General features: G+C 46.0%; 1 protein-coding gene across 1 annotated transcript; it reads right to left on the minus strand.

Annotated features, from left to right (window-relative positions):
• Nucleotides 1–11,858: 11,858 nt before the first annotated feature.
• LOC106336564 lies at nucleotides 11,859–13,548 on the minus strand. Its single transcript, XM_013775421.1, has 4 exons — nucleotides 13,105–13,548; nucleotides 12,711–13,035; nucleotides 12,510–12,644; nucleotides 11,859–12,196 (listed from the first exon to the last, which is right to left on the minus strand). Exons 1-4 carry the CDS (start codon nucleotides 13,546–13,548, stop codon nucleotides 11,859–11,861), a joined length of 1,242 nt encoding a protein of 413 aa, XP_013630875.1.
• Nucleotides 13,549–15,281: the final 1,733 nt, after the last annotated feature.

Here is a 15,281-nt window from a genome sequence, read left to right on the forward strand (position 1 = left end):
TGTCCTCGTCCAGCATTGCGCTCAGTGTACCATTCCGGGTAGCCCACTAACTGCCACCAATCCCGTTTCTCGTGTCCTGTTCTGCCGCAATGAGAACACAACATCCGAGATCTCAGAATGGTATTTTCTGGTTTGCTTGACGCATCGTTTGAAGTTGTTGAGGTGTTTTGTCGAGCCACAAAACCAACTGCTTCTTGCTGCTGATCACGAACTCGTGTTGCTGCAAGTCTCTGCTCTTCTCGGATAATCTTGTTGTAAATCTCACCAAGAGATGGAAGAGGATCAAGACCAATTATGTTTGTGCACATGCTACCAAAACGTGAGTCATCTAGCCCCATCACGAACTGATGAATCCTTTCCTGATCTCTTTATTTGGCCATCGCTGTAGCCGCTCCACAGGAGCACACGTGAACTGGTTGATAGACCTGTAATTCCTCCCAAAGTGCAGATAATTTACCAAAGTAGTCCAGCACAGACTGTCCTTCTTGCCGACACGAGGCGAGTTTTGCCTTTAACTGATGAACACGTACAGTGTTCCCAACAGAGAAACGTTGCTTGAGATCTTCCCAAAGCTGATGTGCGTCGGTGATGTAAGTAACAGTCGATCGCACCTTTGACTCTATGGAGGTACGGATCCACCCCACAATCATAGAGTTAACTGTCAACCAGTTCTCCAAATCGACGCTTCCTGCGTCTGGTTTTGTCAAGGTTCCGGTGATGAAACCTAATTTTCTTTTGGCCTGGAGAGCGTTCAACATCTCTGAAGACCATTCATTGTAATTTTCTCCATTCAACAAAACGGAAGTAATCGCGGCGCCAGGATTATCGGAGCCGTATAACGTATAAGGTGAGACACGCTCATCGTTCTTTACAACTTGCGAATCTGCCATAACGTGTTTCTCACGGAATACACGAGAAATTTATTTTGAGTCAGAGTTTTAAGGATCTCTGCTCTGATACCATGTAGATTTAGATATCGAAAGTACTTGTCTTATTAGAACGGCAATGCCAACCTGTTTATACAATAAGAGAGTCGGCTATTTAGCCTTATCATCAACGACAACTTCCTTAACAATAGGAGTGTCTAACTATATCTCTAAGACTTATCACAAACTCTCGATCATTATCTCTAATATAGTATATCCACGCCAATACATAGACTATTAGCTTTATCAAAAGAAGAATAGTCATGGTTGAAATGTAATATGATGGAAGTTTTGCAGATCAAGACAAGGGCTAATAAAGGCTTGTTGAATGGTGACTGGTTAAAAAGTTATGCAAGGATTTTACTTGCGAGCTAGACAAGGCAAGTGCAAGTCTTGAGGTCTCTATATCAAAACAGGCAAAAGACAACTTCAAAAGGATTTCAAAATCATCCGACCAATCGGCTTTTTCAGGTGATTTTAGGGTGTTTGGATAGGATTTCTTAGTTAAAAAAATTAAAACTCAAATCTCATAGTTTTAGGTGGTATTCTAGAGTAGTTTAACAAAAATCACTTAAATCTCTGCAATTTATTGAAATCATCTAAAACCCCATTAAAAATCAAATCACATCAAATGTTAAATTGAATACATCCCCCTAAAACTCCACAACTTAAAATATTTTCAATAACAGTGGATTTCAGAGTACTATAAGAAATGTCAAATTCAATAACAGTGGATTTTAAATGAGTTTTTAAAATTCATGTTTCAATAACAGTGGATTTGTCATTTTAATACAAATCACCTGAAACTCTCGGTTGAATACATCCCCTAAATATTTCAATACCTTATGACAGGTAATTTTTTAATCAATTTTATGTTCGAATATGTATTTCATAGAGAGGCCGTCTTGAACAGAAACAAAAAAAAACTTAGGCTTTCGGCCTTATATTTTAAAAAAAAAAATATGTTGGCCCTCAAATTTCAAAAAGTGTACAAAAAGCCGAGAAGTATAACTTTCGAAGTTGAGCAGTTCGAGTTGTGGTTCATTTCCTTTAATTTCATTACTCTCTCCGTTTCAAAATAAGTATCGTTTTAAATTTCAATGCAACATTTATTAATAAGATTTCTTCTGTTTATTTTTTCATTGGTTGAAATATGGTCAGGTGTATGAATAATGATGTTTTTATTTTGAACATGTACAAAATTAAACGTTTTTTAATCCGTGTGTATAAGTCTAAAACGACAAATAAATTGAAACGGGGGGAGTATCTTTTTAGTTTGGCCCTGATTGCATAAATTCTCAATGAATATAGTTCTAAATTAACAAGATTGCATAAATTCTCAATGAATATAGTTTAAATGAATAATTTTTTAGTTTTATTTGTTGATAATTTCCTTAAAAACATATCCTATGCTGGAATGCTATTCATGTAAAAGACGATTGTTAGAGCTGTTATTGGAAGTTACACTACACTCTTCTATATAATTGTTGTTCTAGGGGTGGGAGAGTTACTATCTGTAATATTGTATTCATTGTGCAAGAGAGTCGTTAGGGATGTCAATCTCACAGAAGGATCTCAAAGTTGAGACGTGGGAAAGGGGGCTGATTTGTGGAGGAGTGGGTGGTTGTGTACTAATCAGGGAATATATATAACCGGCGGTGATATTGTTTTGGTTGTGTAATTACTAGGCCTATCATGGGTTTGTGTGGTAAGATTAGTAGCTTTTCAATTGGGCCAGAGTTTGATGAAACTGTTGTGGTGGATTCGAGAGTAGTAACCAATCATTCGACTCTATTCAAGAATTCAGTTCTTTCAATATTTATAAGCGACTCTTTATTCTCTAAGGCCGATTGGTATAGCATTATCGTTACCAGTAGCAGTATGAAGCAGTATCCTGCAGGAGCTATATGCTTTTGCTAAACTGGTTAATAGTATGATTGGTAGAGAAGTATGAATATGCTATTTAAAATTATTATAAAAATTAGTAAATAATATATAATATATTTATTTTTAATGAAAATATTTATAATATATATATTAACATATAAAATTAAAAAGATATAAAATTAATTTATTTTATTTAATAATTTAAAAATTATGTCTATATCAAAAATATTATTTTAAAATAAATTTTATAATTAAAATATCTATTTTTAAAAATAATATTTCACATTTAAAATAAATTAAATTACATAAATTAAATTATATTTTATATGTGAAATACTATTTTTTTAAAAAAATATTTTTATTGTAAATTAATTTTAGAAATCAAAATTTTATTTTCTGGATATAAAAATAATTTTATGATATTATTAAATAAAATAAATGAATTAATTATATGTTTTTCTTAATTTTATAAATTATAAATGCAAATGCTCTTCTAAAAACTTCATACGAGAGCATTGGCCAGAGAGCATTGGCCAGAGAGCATTAACATTTAGTAAATGCTTCTCTAAATGTTTTTCTAACAATTGTTGACAATTGTTGATTGGATAATGTAGAGCATAATGATAATGCTAATGCTCTACCAATCAATGCCTAAGGCACAAAATTAACTTCGTAAATTATTAACATTAGAGAGAGAAATGTAGGAGATGGATTACATCCCTCCACAAGGCTCATCCCCATCGAATAACAAGGTCTAGCCCAACAAGCTGTAAACTTACTCGGCTCGGCGAGTAAGGTTGTCATCTCGGTCCTAGAGTACTTTTAGCCGACGACCGAGCCGACCAAAATCACCCGACTCGGAGAAACTCCACCAAGGCCCGTATACTCGGCCTTCTGAAGTTAATGCCCAAAAGGGAACCGGATTTAGGGCACACAAGGGCGAAAAGCCTATAAAGGGAGAGGAGGCAACAACAAGAGAGGGATCAACACTTTTACACACACACTGAGCGGCTAGATCTAGGGTTTTAGTCTCTCTTTACTCCTAATCGTTCTGTACCTTTTCCGGTTTGCTCTTCGAGCTCCGGCTTGTTTCCTTGATCTCCTGTCACTCTTGTACCCCCTTTTGATCAGAACTAATAAAACGTCTTTAGTCATCCCATTTTCGAGTTCTTTCAACCTAGTCGACTGAATCCCGTATAAACAATTGGCGCCCACCGTGGGGCTGATTAAAGTAACGTTCTAGGTCTACATGGCTCAAGATGACACCACCTTCGACGCTCTAGGCGGAGAACCAACCCCTACGCTTGAAGCCGCTCCACCAATCCCCGCAGACTTTATGAGCTCCGTCATGGCTCGATTCGCTCGACAAGACGAAGTTCAAAAGACGACCAACGACCAGCTAGCTGCTTTGGTCGCAGCACTCACCGCTCCAGACGGCCAAACGAGCCGTCCACAGATGATACGCCGTCGCCTATTCAACACAAACCCTCCGGCGACGGGTGGTGACCACATCTCAGATGACTCGGAACCTAACGAAACCCTTCCCGTCGATGCTCAACAGATAGGACCAGACCTCGCAACCATACGCGATATCACCGAGCTCAAACTCAGCTTTCAGCAAATGAGCTCGAAGATCCATCAAGCTACCAGCGCGGCTCCACAAATCGAGAGTGTACTCGCCGTGACCTCGCGAACCCCTTTTACTAGCGCACTAACCAATGTGCAACTCAGGAAGATAGAGAAGCTGCGCCTACCAGAGTACAAGCCCGGCGGAGACCCGGTGGAACACATGACGACTTTCAATATCGCGATGGCACGGGCTCGACTCTCCGATGAAGAAAGGTACGCAGGCTACTGTCAACTGTTCGTCGAGACTCTCCACGAGCAAGCCCTGACCTGGTTCTCCCAACTAGAGGAGAACTCATTTGGAAGCTTCCGAGACTTATCAGCGGCTTTCCTCAAGACGCACATTATGTTCACAAAGCGCAGTGCTACCGCTTGTAGCCTGTGGAACCTCAACCAAACCAAAGATCAGAGCCTCCGCGACTACATGGAGAAGTTCAAAGCAGTAGACTCGAGGATTGCAATCCCCGACGACATCGCTATCGATGCCCTGAGAAACACGTTGTGGTTCCGCTCTAAGTTCCGAGAAGATCTATACCAAAATCCAACCACCTCGCTCCAAGACGCTATCGCTCGTTCTCACAACTTCATCCGAATGGAAGAAGATACAAATGCGATCATCAGCAAGATGAACGCGGCAAAAACGCCAGCGACTAAAAATGCCGACACGCGAGCAGAACCGCGGCAGCATGCTCCTCGCGAGAAGAACAGCCGTAAAGACGGTTACATGTACATCGTCAACGAGAAGACGGTTACATGTACATCGTCAACGAGAACAACGTACCGATTTCGACCATGGTAGTCCGAGGAGAAGGGTGGAACAAATGGGTAAGAGAGCTCGACTCATCTGGCGAACCAACTGATACTGTCTGGGCGACTCAACCCGCAGTGGCAGCAGGTCCGACGGCATGCCCTTCTAGAACCGTCGATCTCTCCAAACATTGCAAATATTACGACGTCAAAGGGCATGATACGACGGAGTGTAAATCACTCTATGCGCACTATCTCTCGTCTCTCGCCAGCGGCGACTTCAAATTCGAGCCCCTAAAAGCTAAACCCTGGAGCAAGAATAAAGAAAGAAGAGCCCAGCGCAAAGCTACCGGCAAAGGCCGAAAAAACGAAACGCAGCAGCGAAATGAAGAAAAAATCCCAAAGGACGACGGTGAAGACGACTACTCTGCTGACGAAGAACTGCCGGCTAACCGCAGGCGCATAGAGGTTATACCTTCTCAACAAACCTTATCGTCAGATGACGAGAACGACGACGCGCCTATACCCATAGATCTGAGAGATGTTCTCAAACGAAAGCTTGAGTCCAAGGATGACAACAGCTCCGGAAATACTGATCTCCGGCTAACGCTGAACGCAAGGAAGTTCCAGCATACATCGACCGGTGTCCTAATCCCAAAGGGCATCCGACACGTCTCAGCGGTGATCTTCGAGACAAACTCAACGCCAGCGTGTGCGATCTTCGCGTTCTCCTCAACAGCTCGAAGCCCACAGATCTCCGTAGAGGGTTGGAACAAACTAAGACGCCAGCCAACCCTACGCTGTCGCAAAACGACGACAACGCATCAGCTGACCTACGCGCCCTTTTAAACTCCAAGCGAGTAAAAACAAAACAGCGACTAATCGTCATCATAGGCGGTTCTCCTCCCTGTTGGAATTTTATTCGCTCCGTCAAGGATTACCGCCGGCAGGTTGCGACTTCGCAAAGGTGGCCCACTAGACCACCAAATCATCCTCCGATAACCTTCTCGCCTGATGACACCGCTGGGATTCACATCCTCCACAACGATCCTCTTCTTGTCGTTCTCGGAATTAGAGAGTATGACGTCACGAAAGTACTTATCGATACGGGAAGCTCCATTGATCTCATCTTCCCAGGAACACTGCAAAAGATGGGAGTGGACCTCGACGACATTAAGGCATCATCCAGAACATTAACCGGCTTCAATGGATCTTCCGAAACAATACTGGGGACGATCCGTCTTCCAGTACGCGCATGCGGTGTTACTCGAACAGTCAAGTTCGTTGTTGTAAGCACGAAGGCGCCATATCATGCGATACTTGGAACCCCGTGGATACACTCAATGCAAGCAATCCCATCCACTTACCACCAATGCATCAAGTTTCCCGCTACGGACGGCGCAATTAAAACGTTGCGAGGAGGTCAGAAGGCCGCTCGAGACCTATTGATCGCCACTGTTAAGCTCCCACATTCTTCTCTACCTGTTAACTCTGTCTCTCCCCCGATCTTCAAAGTTTGCCCCCAGAAAGACGAAGTTCTTGAGTTGCCCATCGACGACACGGACCCAAACCGAACTGCACGAATCGGTGCATATCTATCTGAGGATATGCAGCGGTCGATCCTCGGCTTCCTCAAGGAGAATGTATCTACATTCGCATGGTCAATGGCGGACATGAAAGGAATTGATCCAGCGATAACATCGCACGAGCTTAATGTCAACCCAACCTTCAAGCCCATTCGACAAAAGAGACGAAAGCTTGGTCCTGACAGGTCTAAAGCTGTGAACGAAGAGGTCGAACGGCTACTCGGTGCCGGCTCAATCGCTGAGGTACGTTACCTTGAGTGGTTAGCAAACCCAGTGGTGGTCAAGAAGAGGAATGGTAAGTGGCGCGTCTGCGTCGACTTCACCGACCTAAATAAAGCCTGCCCAAAGGACAGCTACCCTCTTCCCAATATTGACCATCTAGTTGAATCCACCGCCGGAAATGAGATGCTCACGTTTATGGATGCTTTCTCCGGATACAATCAGATCATGATGCACCCTGATGATCGCGAGAAAACGGCCTTTATCACATATAGGAGAATCTACTGCTATAAGGTCATACCGTTCGGCTTAAAGAACGCATGGGCAACTTACCAACGACTCGTGAACAGAATGTTCGCAGATAAGCTGGGCGACACCATGGAAGTATACATTGATGACATGCTTGATAAGTCGCTACACGCCGATCACCTCCTCCATCTACGAGATTGCTTCGAAACTCTCAACAAGTACGGCATGAAATTTAATCCGGCGAAGTGCACCTTCGGAGTTTCCTCAGGTGAATTCCTCGGTTACATCGTAACACAACGAGGAATCAAAGCCAACCCGAAGCAGATCTCAGCGGTCTTGAACCTCCCAAGTCCAAAAAATAGTAGAGAAGTCCAACGGCTCACAAGTCGGATTGCTGCACTTAATCGGTTCATCTCTCGATCTACCGACAAGAAAAAAACCAATCTTCTACACAAGCAGGCGTATGACAGGCCCAGAAACGCGATACCCAACTATGGAGAAGATGACACTGGCCGTAGTCGAAGCGGCAAGAAAGCTCCGCCCGTATTTTCAGTCACATTCGGTGGAGGTACTGACCGACCAGCCCCTCCGAACAATACTCCCAAACACCAATAGGTCCGGAAGACTAACGAAGTGGGCTATCGAACTCGGTGAGCTTGATATCACTTACAAGAACTAAACGGCAGCAAAGTCCAAGGTCCTTGCGGATTTCTTAGTTGAGCTGGCTCTGGAACTGGAGCAAGACCTCGCACTCCCGAACCAAAACTGGACCCTTCATGTTAACGGATCTTCAACCAACAAGGGCGCAGGGGCCGGGGTCCAGTTACAGTCCCCAACCGGAGAATTGATCAGACAGTCTTTTAGCTTCGGCTTCCCAGCGTCGAACAATGAGGCAGAATATGAATCTTTGATCGCCGGACTCCGCTTAGCCAAAGCTGTCAAGGCCAAACGTCTGAGCGCCTACTGCGACTCACAGCTGGTCGCCAGTCAGTTCAGTGGCGACTACGACCCCCGCAACGACCGAATCGATGCTTACCTCAAGATAGTCCAAGGGTTAGTAGCAGAGTTTGAATTCTTCGAACCCATCAAAGTCCCCAGAGGAGAGAACGTATGCGCCGACGCCCTCGCAGCCCTTGGCAGCAAGCTTCAAGATCAGGTTAAACGAACCATCCCAATACACCGAATTGAGAAGCCAAGTATTGATACCTCGACCGACCAAATGGTCACCGTGGCCCCGATCACCGACCGTGGGACTAGTCACGAGACCACAACGCCAGACATCAAAGGGTTCGACCCCGACTGGAGGACGGAGTTCATCGACTATCTTAGCAGGGGAGAACTCTCAGCTGAGAAATGGGCTGCACGCCGACTAAAAACACGCAGTGCCCATTACGTCGTCTCAGATGATGAACTCCATCGATGGACCGCGAGTAAAGTACTCCTCAAGTGCATTCATGGCGACGAAACTGTAATAGTTATGGTCGAAACACACGAGGGCGCCGGAGGCAACCATTCAGGAGGACGAGCCTTGGCAATCAAAGTGAGAGGCCTAGGCTTCTTCTGGCCGAAGATGAACGCAGACTGCGAGTCCTACGCTAGACAGTGCGACAAATGCCAACGCCACACACCAAGTATCCACTGCCCGACTGAAATGTTACGCACGACAACAACACCATATCCATTCATGCGATGGGCAATGGACATCATTGGACCGCTTACCAGTTCCCGACAACGACGTTTTGTTCTAGTCCTCACTGACTACTTAACGAAGTGGATCGAGGCTGAAGCCTTCGCTCAAGTCACGGACAAAGAAGTCTGCGGCTTCGTATGGAAGAACATTATCTGCCGCCACTGTCTACCTTATGAAATTGTTACTGATAACGGATCGCTGTTCATGTCAGGCAACTTCAAAGAATTCTGCAGCAAATGGGACATCCGATTAAGCCCTTCTACCCCTCGCTACCCGCAAGGAAATGGCCAAGCGGAATCCTCCAGAAAAGGACATTGGGCCGATGAACTCGACGGAGTCCTGTGGAGTCACCGCACGACACCAAGAGGTTCGACTAAATCAACACCTTTCTACCTTGCATACGGTGTCGAGGCTATGGCCCCCGCAGAGGTCAACGTTACAAGCCTCCGACGTTCGAAGATGCCCCAGTACATAGAACTCAATAAGGAGATGCTGCTCGACGCCCTCGACGAAATCGAAGAGCAAAGGGACCAAGCTCTGCTCTACCAAAATCCAAACTTTGTTTCAGTCTCAATCGACTAACGAGTGATCGATGAACCCCGCTTGTCGTAAGACGGTCATCACATCAAGTGATTCCCGTACCGCCAACAGGCAGTACGCGGACACTCATATCCCACTATTCAGCTATGTCCTGATCAGACATCTGGCTGAAGGATCCAACGGTCGTCATTCACCTATGCCCCAAATGCATTGACCGACCAAAAATAGCGAAATCTATACCCTTTTTTTAGACTGACGAGTAAAGGATTAGCTACCCAAAACTCGACTGTCATTTGAAAAACGGATAAATGAACCTTTCCCTCTTAAATTCGGTCTCTCGTCTTTCGGAATTGAATAGCGTCTTTAGACATTATCTCAACCGAAACGCGACGAGGACAGGCAAAAGTCCCTTAGCGGTTTGTTTGGTTATCTATTTGCAAAAATTAAAGATCAAGGACCTATCGTTTCTAAGCAAACATGCTACGAGACTTTCAGGCAAATTTTGATTTTTTAGACTCTGCAAATACAGATGAAAGAAAACAACAACACGCGAACCTAAAAGTTTGCTTAAATAGCAACTCGCCGATAAGGTAAAAACGTGTCTAAACATACCACAAAAGGGTCGACCAGGACCACAAACACATTCCGACGGAAAACACAAAAAATAATAATACAACACAGATGGAGGGTCAAGCAGCGGAATCCTGGTCATTTCCGTTCCCAGTCAAGACACTCAGAGCAGGAGGATCCTGGGGTTCTTCGGCCGAAGAAACAGCTGGACCCTCAACTTGAGCAGGAACAAGAAGATCCACACCTACGGACGGGATGCTCGAAGTATTCCCTTTCCCGACCTCGCTTGTTACCTCCTCCTCGTTCGGTCTCAGCGATGGCGTCTTCTCACCTTGATCGCTTTCCCCCTCCTCGTCCTCTCACCTTTCGGAAGAAGTGTCGGAGACGAGAACAGGGTCTTCAGGACCTACGTTCTCAGTCCCCCCTTCCTGGATTAAAATATCGCCCGTCTTAGGGTTTTCCTTCTCAGGACTCTTCTCCTCCGTAGCCGCGACCCGTTCCGTGGGAGCAGATATGACGTCTACCGGTAACTCCTCAGATGGCTCCTCGACGATCTCGCGGGAGGTAATGAGCTGAGAAGCCTTCTCCAACCCGATCAGATCCACGTTCGATCCATACGGATCAAACGATGCCCGAAACCTTTCCTCAACAAAGCGAGAAGGAAGAGGTAGCGGAGAGAGAGTAAGATCGCTGTCTGACAGCGGATTCACATGAAGATTGGTAGCCTCAGCCTCATGAAGCTTCTCCTGCTCGACGAAGACATCTATCATCTCTTGCGGGATCTCTGTCCCACCGCCCTTTATCATCTCAAGGCATTTCCTCGTTACCGAAGCTTGCCCGTATAAATTCTTTGCCTTTCCAAAGGCATCTAGGCGAGTAAGGTAGTCGTGCACACGACCAAAGCAACGATTCGCCTTGTCGGTCATAGCAGCCTTGACCCTTTACCTCTCGCGAGCAACTTCCAAGCTCCGCGAATCCTTCAAGCGTTGCCTCTCCTTGATTAATTTCTCCACCGCAGCATCCCTCTCTGCAAGGAGCTCGGCCTTCTCCTTCTCGTGTGCCGCAGTAGCTTGCTCCAAGCGAGTCTTCTCCCGGGCAAGCTCTTTCTTTGAAGCCCTATCAGACTTAAGCTTGCCTTCAAGCTCCTCGAATTTTTCTCGAAGAACTTCTTTCTCTTTAGCAGCCTTGTCATTGGGTTTCTTGTGCTCGGTCCTGACCCTCTCAATCGCTTTCAACCTCACCTGAGCAAGCTTCTGCGAGGCTTCAAATTGAACCATCGTCTGTTTCAGAGTGCTGTCGTACTTCTCGACGAGAAAGTTCATGCTCCCGTCACTCTGCAGAACAATGAGATAGAACTAATCAGAGTGACTCAAGCTACGTATTCGACAGAAGGATAAGATAATAGCACATTACCCTCTTTCTCGCGAAGGCAGCATCAGTATACCCGTCTTTAAAGTAAAGGTCTTCTATCTGCGGCAGCTCCTTCGTCCCACCGCGAATCTGGCGCGTCAGTTTTGCGCACTGAAGGGGATTAAAGATTGAAGGGGTTTTCTCGTCATAAGAAAACTGGACTCGGTCGGGGAACTCGATTCTCCCTCTATTCACGAGGGAACCTTCAGAACGAGAGCCTTTTCTCGCAGGCGAATCAGGAGCAGACTTCTCGCTCGCAGCAGGCTCACCCCCAGAACCACTCCCTCGCGTTGAGACCTTTCCCTTCTTCTCCGAAGGGGTTTTGGGAGAAACGCTACCTCTCATGGCAACATCGACGAGAGTCGCCTCAACAGCAGAAGGACGCGGCTCCGCGTCAACAGACTTCTTCTACGTTTTTTTTGGACGATCCTCAGGCACCGCCTCGGCCGGGTCTGTCTCGACGAGATCCTCTGCAGCGCCTTCTCGTCCTCCTGCTGGCGCCTCGTCTTGATCGATAGAGGAAGTAGCCCCTTCGCGAGGCCTCTTCCTTCCTCCCTTTTTCTTCCTCGCCTCCAAACCCTCAGAAGCTTCATCGAGAGAAGCGGCAATTTCGAGAGGAGCCGCATCAGTTGCTTTCCTCTTTAGTTTCTTGCTCTTCTTCTTCTTTCTGGGACTCAAAGCAGAAGGCTCTGCCCCAACGCCCTCGTCGACTAAACTGGATGCTCTCTCTTCGGAAGCTCCACCACCTTAGGAAGCTCCACCGCCTTCGGAACTGGTCAATTCTGGCACATTAGCAGAAGTTGACTTCTTCGAAAGCAATTGCAGCTTCCCCTTCAATAAAGCGCTCAGGTCCGGAACTCCATCCATCTCTCTAGCTTTGTCTAGGAGCTTCTATTGTTTCCGAGTAAAAAGGGACATGCGCAAGTTACGGGGCCCGAGAACACAAGGAAGCCTCGATTCCTAATCAACTGCATAAAGGAAGACCGAAACGTAAACTCGATACTAACATCAACAAGTCTTCGCAACTGACCCTAAGGAAAATCCCCGCGACAAACTTACCTCTGGCAGTTCTGGCTTGTTGACGACGTATCCACTCTCGACTAAGGTCCGGCCAACGGAGGTGGCTATGCGTTGCGATCGCCTGCGCGCTTTCAAAGAATTTCTCTGGATATGCGATCGTATTCAAATGGGGAACTGTAAAACAAAGAAGGCAAAGTCAGAATCAACGAAGAGAGAGCAAATCCAACGGATAATCTCTACCAAGTTCTTTATTCCATAGAACGCGGTAGTCGTCCCCCAGTGGTTCTTTGAAAGCATGCTCGTCTGACTTGATATAAAAATACGAATGTTGCCAATCTTGCGTCCTAATCTGATGACCGGTCAAGACGTTGTAGTTCGCATGCATCTTCACCGAGAAAATCATGTTCGGCTCAGCCTTCGTGAAAGTCAACTCCTCGAACACTCTCACACTCATCGAGATATCTATCTCCGCCGCCATAACCATCAACATAACGGCTATACGCAACGACCAGTTCAACAGCTGAGAGACTGCGATGTCCCGACGAAACGTGTACGACGTCACCAACTGCCGGATTGGAAACCAAAGCTTCGTATGATCTCCAAAGTAGGACTCGTACACACATTAATAGCCAACTGGAGGCGACCAAGGCCGTTGCTCGGTAGACGGGATGATGTATGTAACGCCGGCGCCACCATTCTCCCTTTGCAAATCCTTCACAGTCTTATGAGAGGAGCAAGAACAGAACACGTTCCCCCACGACTGAGCCCGCGGGTCACGCAACAAGTCAGGCGGAAGCGGGGAAAGTTCCTCAAAGATCCGGCCGGGATGATATATCGTGGGATGGCAACCTATCTGGTCGAAGCAAACCCTCCGATGAACTCGTCTCGAAGGTCTTGGAGCTCGACTCGATGCTTCAGAACCACTCCGCTCAGAACCTATCGAGGCATCACTTCGGTCCTCCCCTCTGTTCCTACTACCGCTCGTGCCACTGTCACCACTGGCTTCGATGCGACCAGCGGCTTCCTCGCGCGTTTGCCTGTGGGAATCAGCGACTAAAAGACGCTGAGATAAACTCATATTTTATGTATCCCGCAGAGCGTCTAGATGTATCAAATCGAACTTATCCAGCGGACTACCACTCGCCGGACTCGGAAAGGTAGCAACGACCTTCCCCTTCTCCTTGCGTGACAAGCGACTCTTCGAAGACATGATTCACGGTCTGGGGACGACTTAACCGACGAACCAAATGGACAAGCTAACTCGCCAAATGACGTATCTAGAGAGAGAAAATAAAAATAGAGAGAAGGGAGAGAAAGCGGAATACCTGAGCCTGCAGAGAAGAATGACGAAAGCGAAAGGGAAGGACCTATTTATAGCAAAGACGAAGGCACACTTCCCAAACGCAATCATTAGGTCTAGAAGGGCCTAAATGGACCTCAAGGGCTGCCTACATATCCAGAAACGTACTCGCAACGGTTCGATTTCTCGCTTAAACCGGTTTCCGGTTGAACAGTCAATCCAAAATCAATCTCTGATTTTGACCTAAACCGGTTCTCGCCCAAACCGATCTCCGGCTAAATAGCGAAACCGGTTCAACCATTTCACGGTTCGCGAGTAACCTGCCGCCTTACTAAAGCTTGCCTCCCATCACGAAGACAACAAGAATGGGGTAGGCGGGACATGATGAACTTTACTCGAGCGACTAAATGCGTCGAACAATGGCCAGAGAGACAAGAGGAAGACCGACTAACAGCGAAGTGCCCCTCACGCTAGAAGCTGTTATCCGAACGAACCTGACCCACAAATTCACTGAGACCCCTACGCTGCTCACAAGTGAACTGGGGGGGGACTTATTGTAGGAAATGGATTACATCCCTCCACAAGGCCCGTCGAATAACAAGGTCTAGCCCAATAAGCTGTAAACTTACTCTGCTCAGCGAGTAAGGTTGTCAGCTCGGTCCTAGAGTGCTTTTAGCCGACGACCGAGCCGACCAAAATCACCCAGCTCGGAGGAACTCCACCAAGGCCCGTATACTCGGCCTTCTGAGGTTAAGGCCCAAAAGGAGACCGGATTTAGGGCACACAAGGACGGAAAGCCTATAAAGGGAGAGGAGGTAACAACAAAAGAGAGATCGACACTTTAACACACACACTGAGCGGCTAGATCTAGGGTTTTAGTCTCTCTTTACTCCTAATCGTTTTGTACCTTTTCCGGTTTGCTCTTTGAGCTCCGGCTTGTTTCCTTGATCTCCTGTCACTCTTGTACCCCTTTTGATCAGATCTAATAAAACGTCTTTAGTCATCCCATTTTCGAGTTCTTTCAACCTAGTCAACTGAATCCCGTACAAACAAGAAAGATAGCAAGTAAGCGAAAACACACTAAACTTTGTATAAATCTCCAATACATTGTGGTTATTATAAAAGTAATGGAAAAATTTATCTTTATTCATAACATAGAGGTTCCTTATATAGGAGATTACACCGTCATAGATAAATGAAAAGATTACAAATCATAATCTCTTGGTTATGAGCCATCCACAATCTGGTTCATAACACTCCCCCTTGGATGCCATAACCATTTAGAGCTTGCAATGTGCTTTAATGTTGCCTCATTAAAACCTTAGCAGGAAAACCCAATTGGGACAAAACCAAGGTGAAAGAAAAAGAGTACATCACACATTACTCCCCCTGATTTGGACATTACTGAAGGTCCCTTGGACCTCTCCAATTTTCTGCAATCCGTGGGTGATGAAGATCTTGGGCAGAATATGCTTCGTCCTCGAACATGATAGTTGGTTCTTCTTTACCAT

This window comes from Brassica oleracea, chromosome C1, assembly GCF_000695525.1.
Source record: "Brassica oleracea var. oleracea cultivar TO1000 chromosome C1, BOL, whole genome shotgun sequence".
Classification (NCBI taxonomy): Eukaryota; Viridiplantae; Streptophyta; class Magnoliopsida; order Brassicales; family Brassicaceae; genus Brassica; species Brassica oleracea.

What these genes read in the sequence shown, in the direction of transcription:
- LOC106336564 (XM_013775421.1), bottom strand. Translation starts at nt 13,548, where the DNA reads ATGAGTTTATCTCAGCGTCTTTTAGTCGCTGATTCCCACAGGCAAACG. An exon ending in TCTATGGAATAAAGAACTTG is followed by an intron (nt 12,645 to 12,710) that starts GTAGAGATTATC and finishes TTTGTTTTACAG; the next exon opens with TTCCCCATTTGAATACGATC. An exon ending in ACAAGCCAGAACTGCCAGAG is followed by an intron (nt 12,197 to 12,509) that starts GTAAGTTTGTCG and finishes GAGCTTCCTAAG; the next exon opens with GTGGTGGAGCTTCCGAAGAG.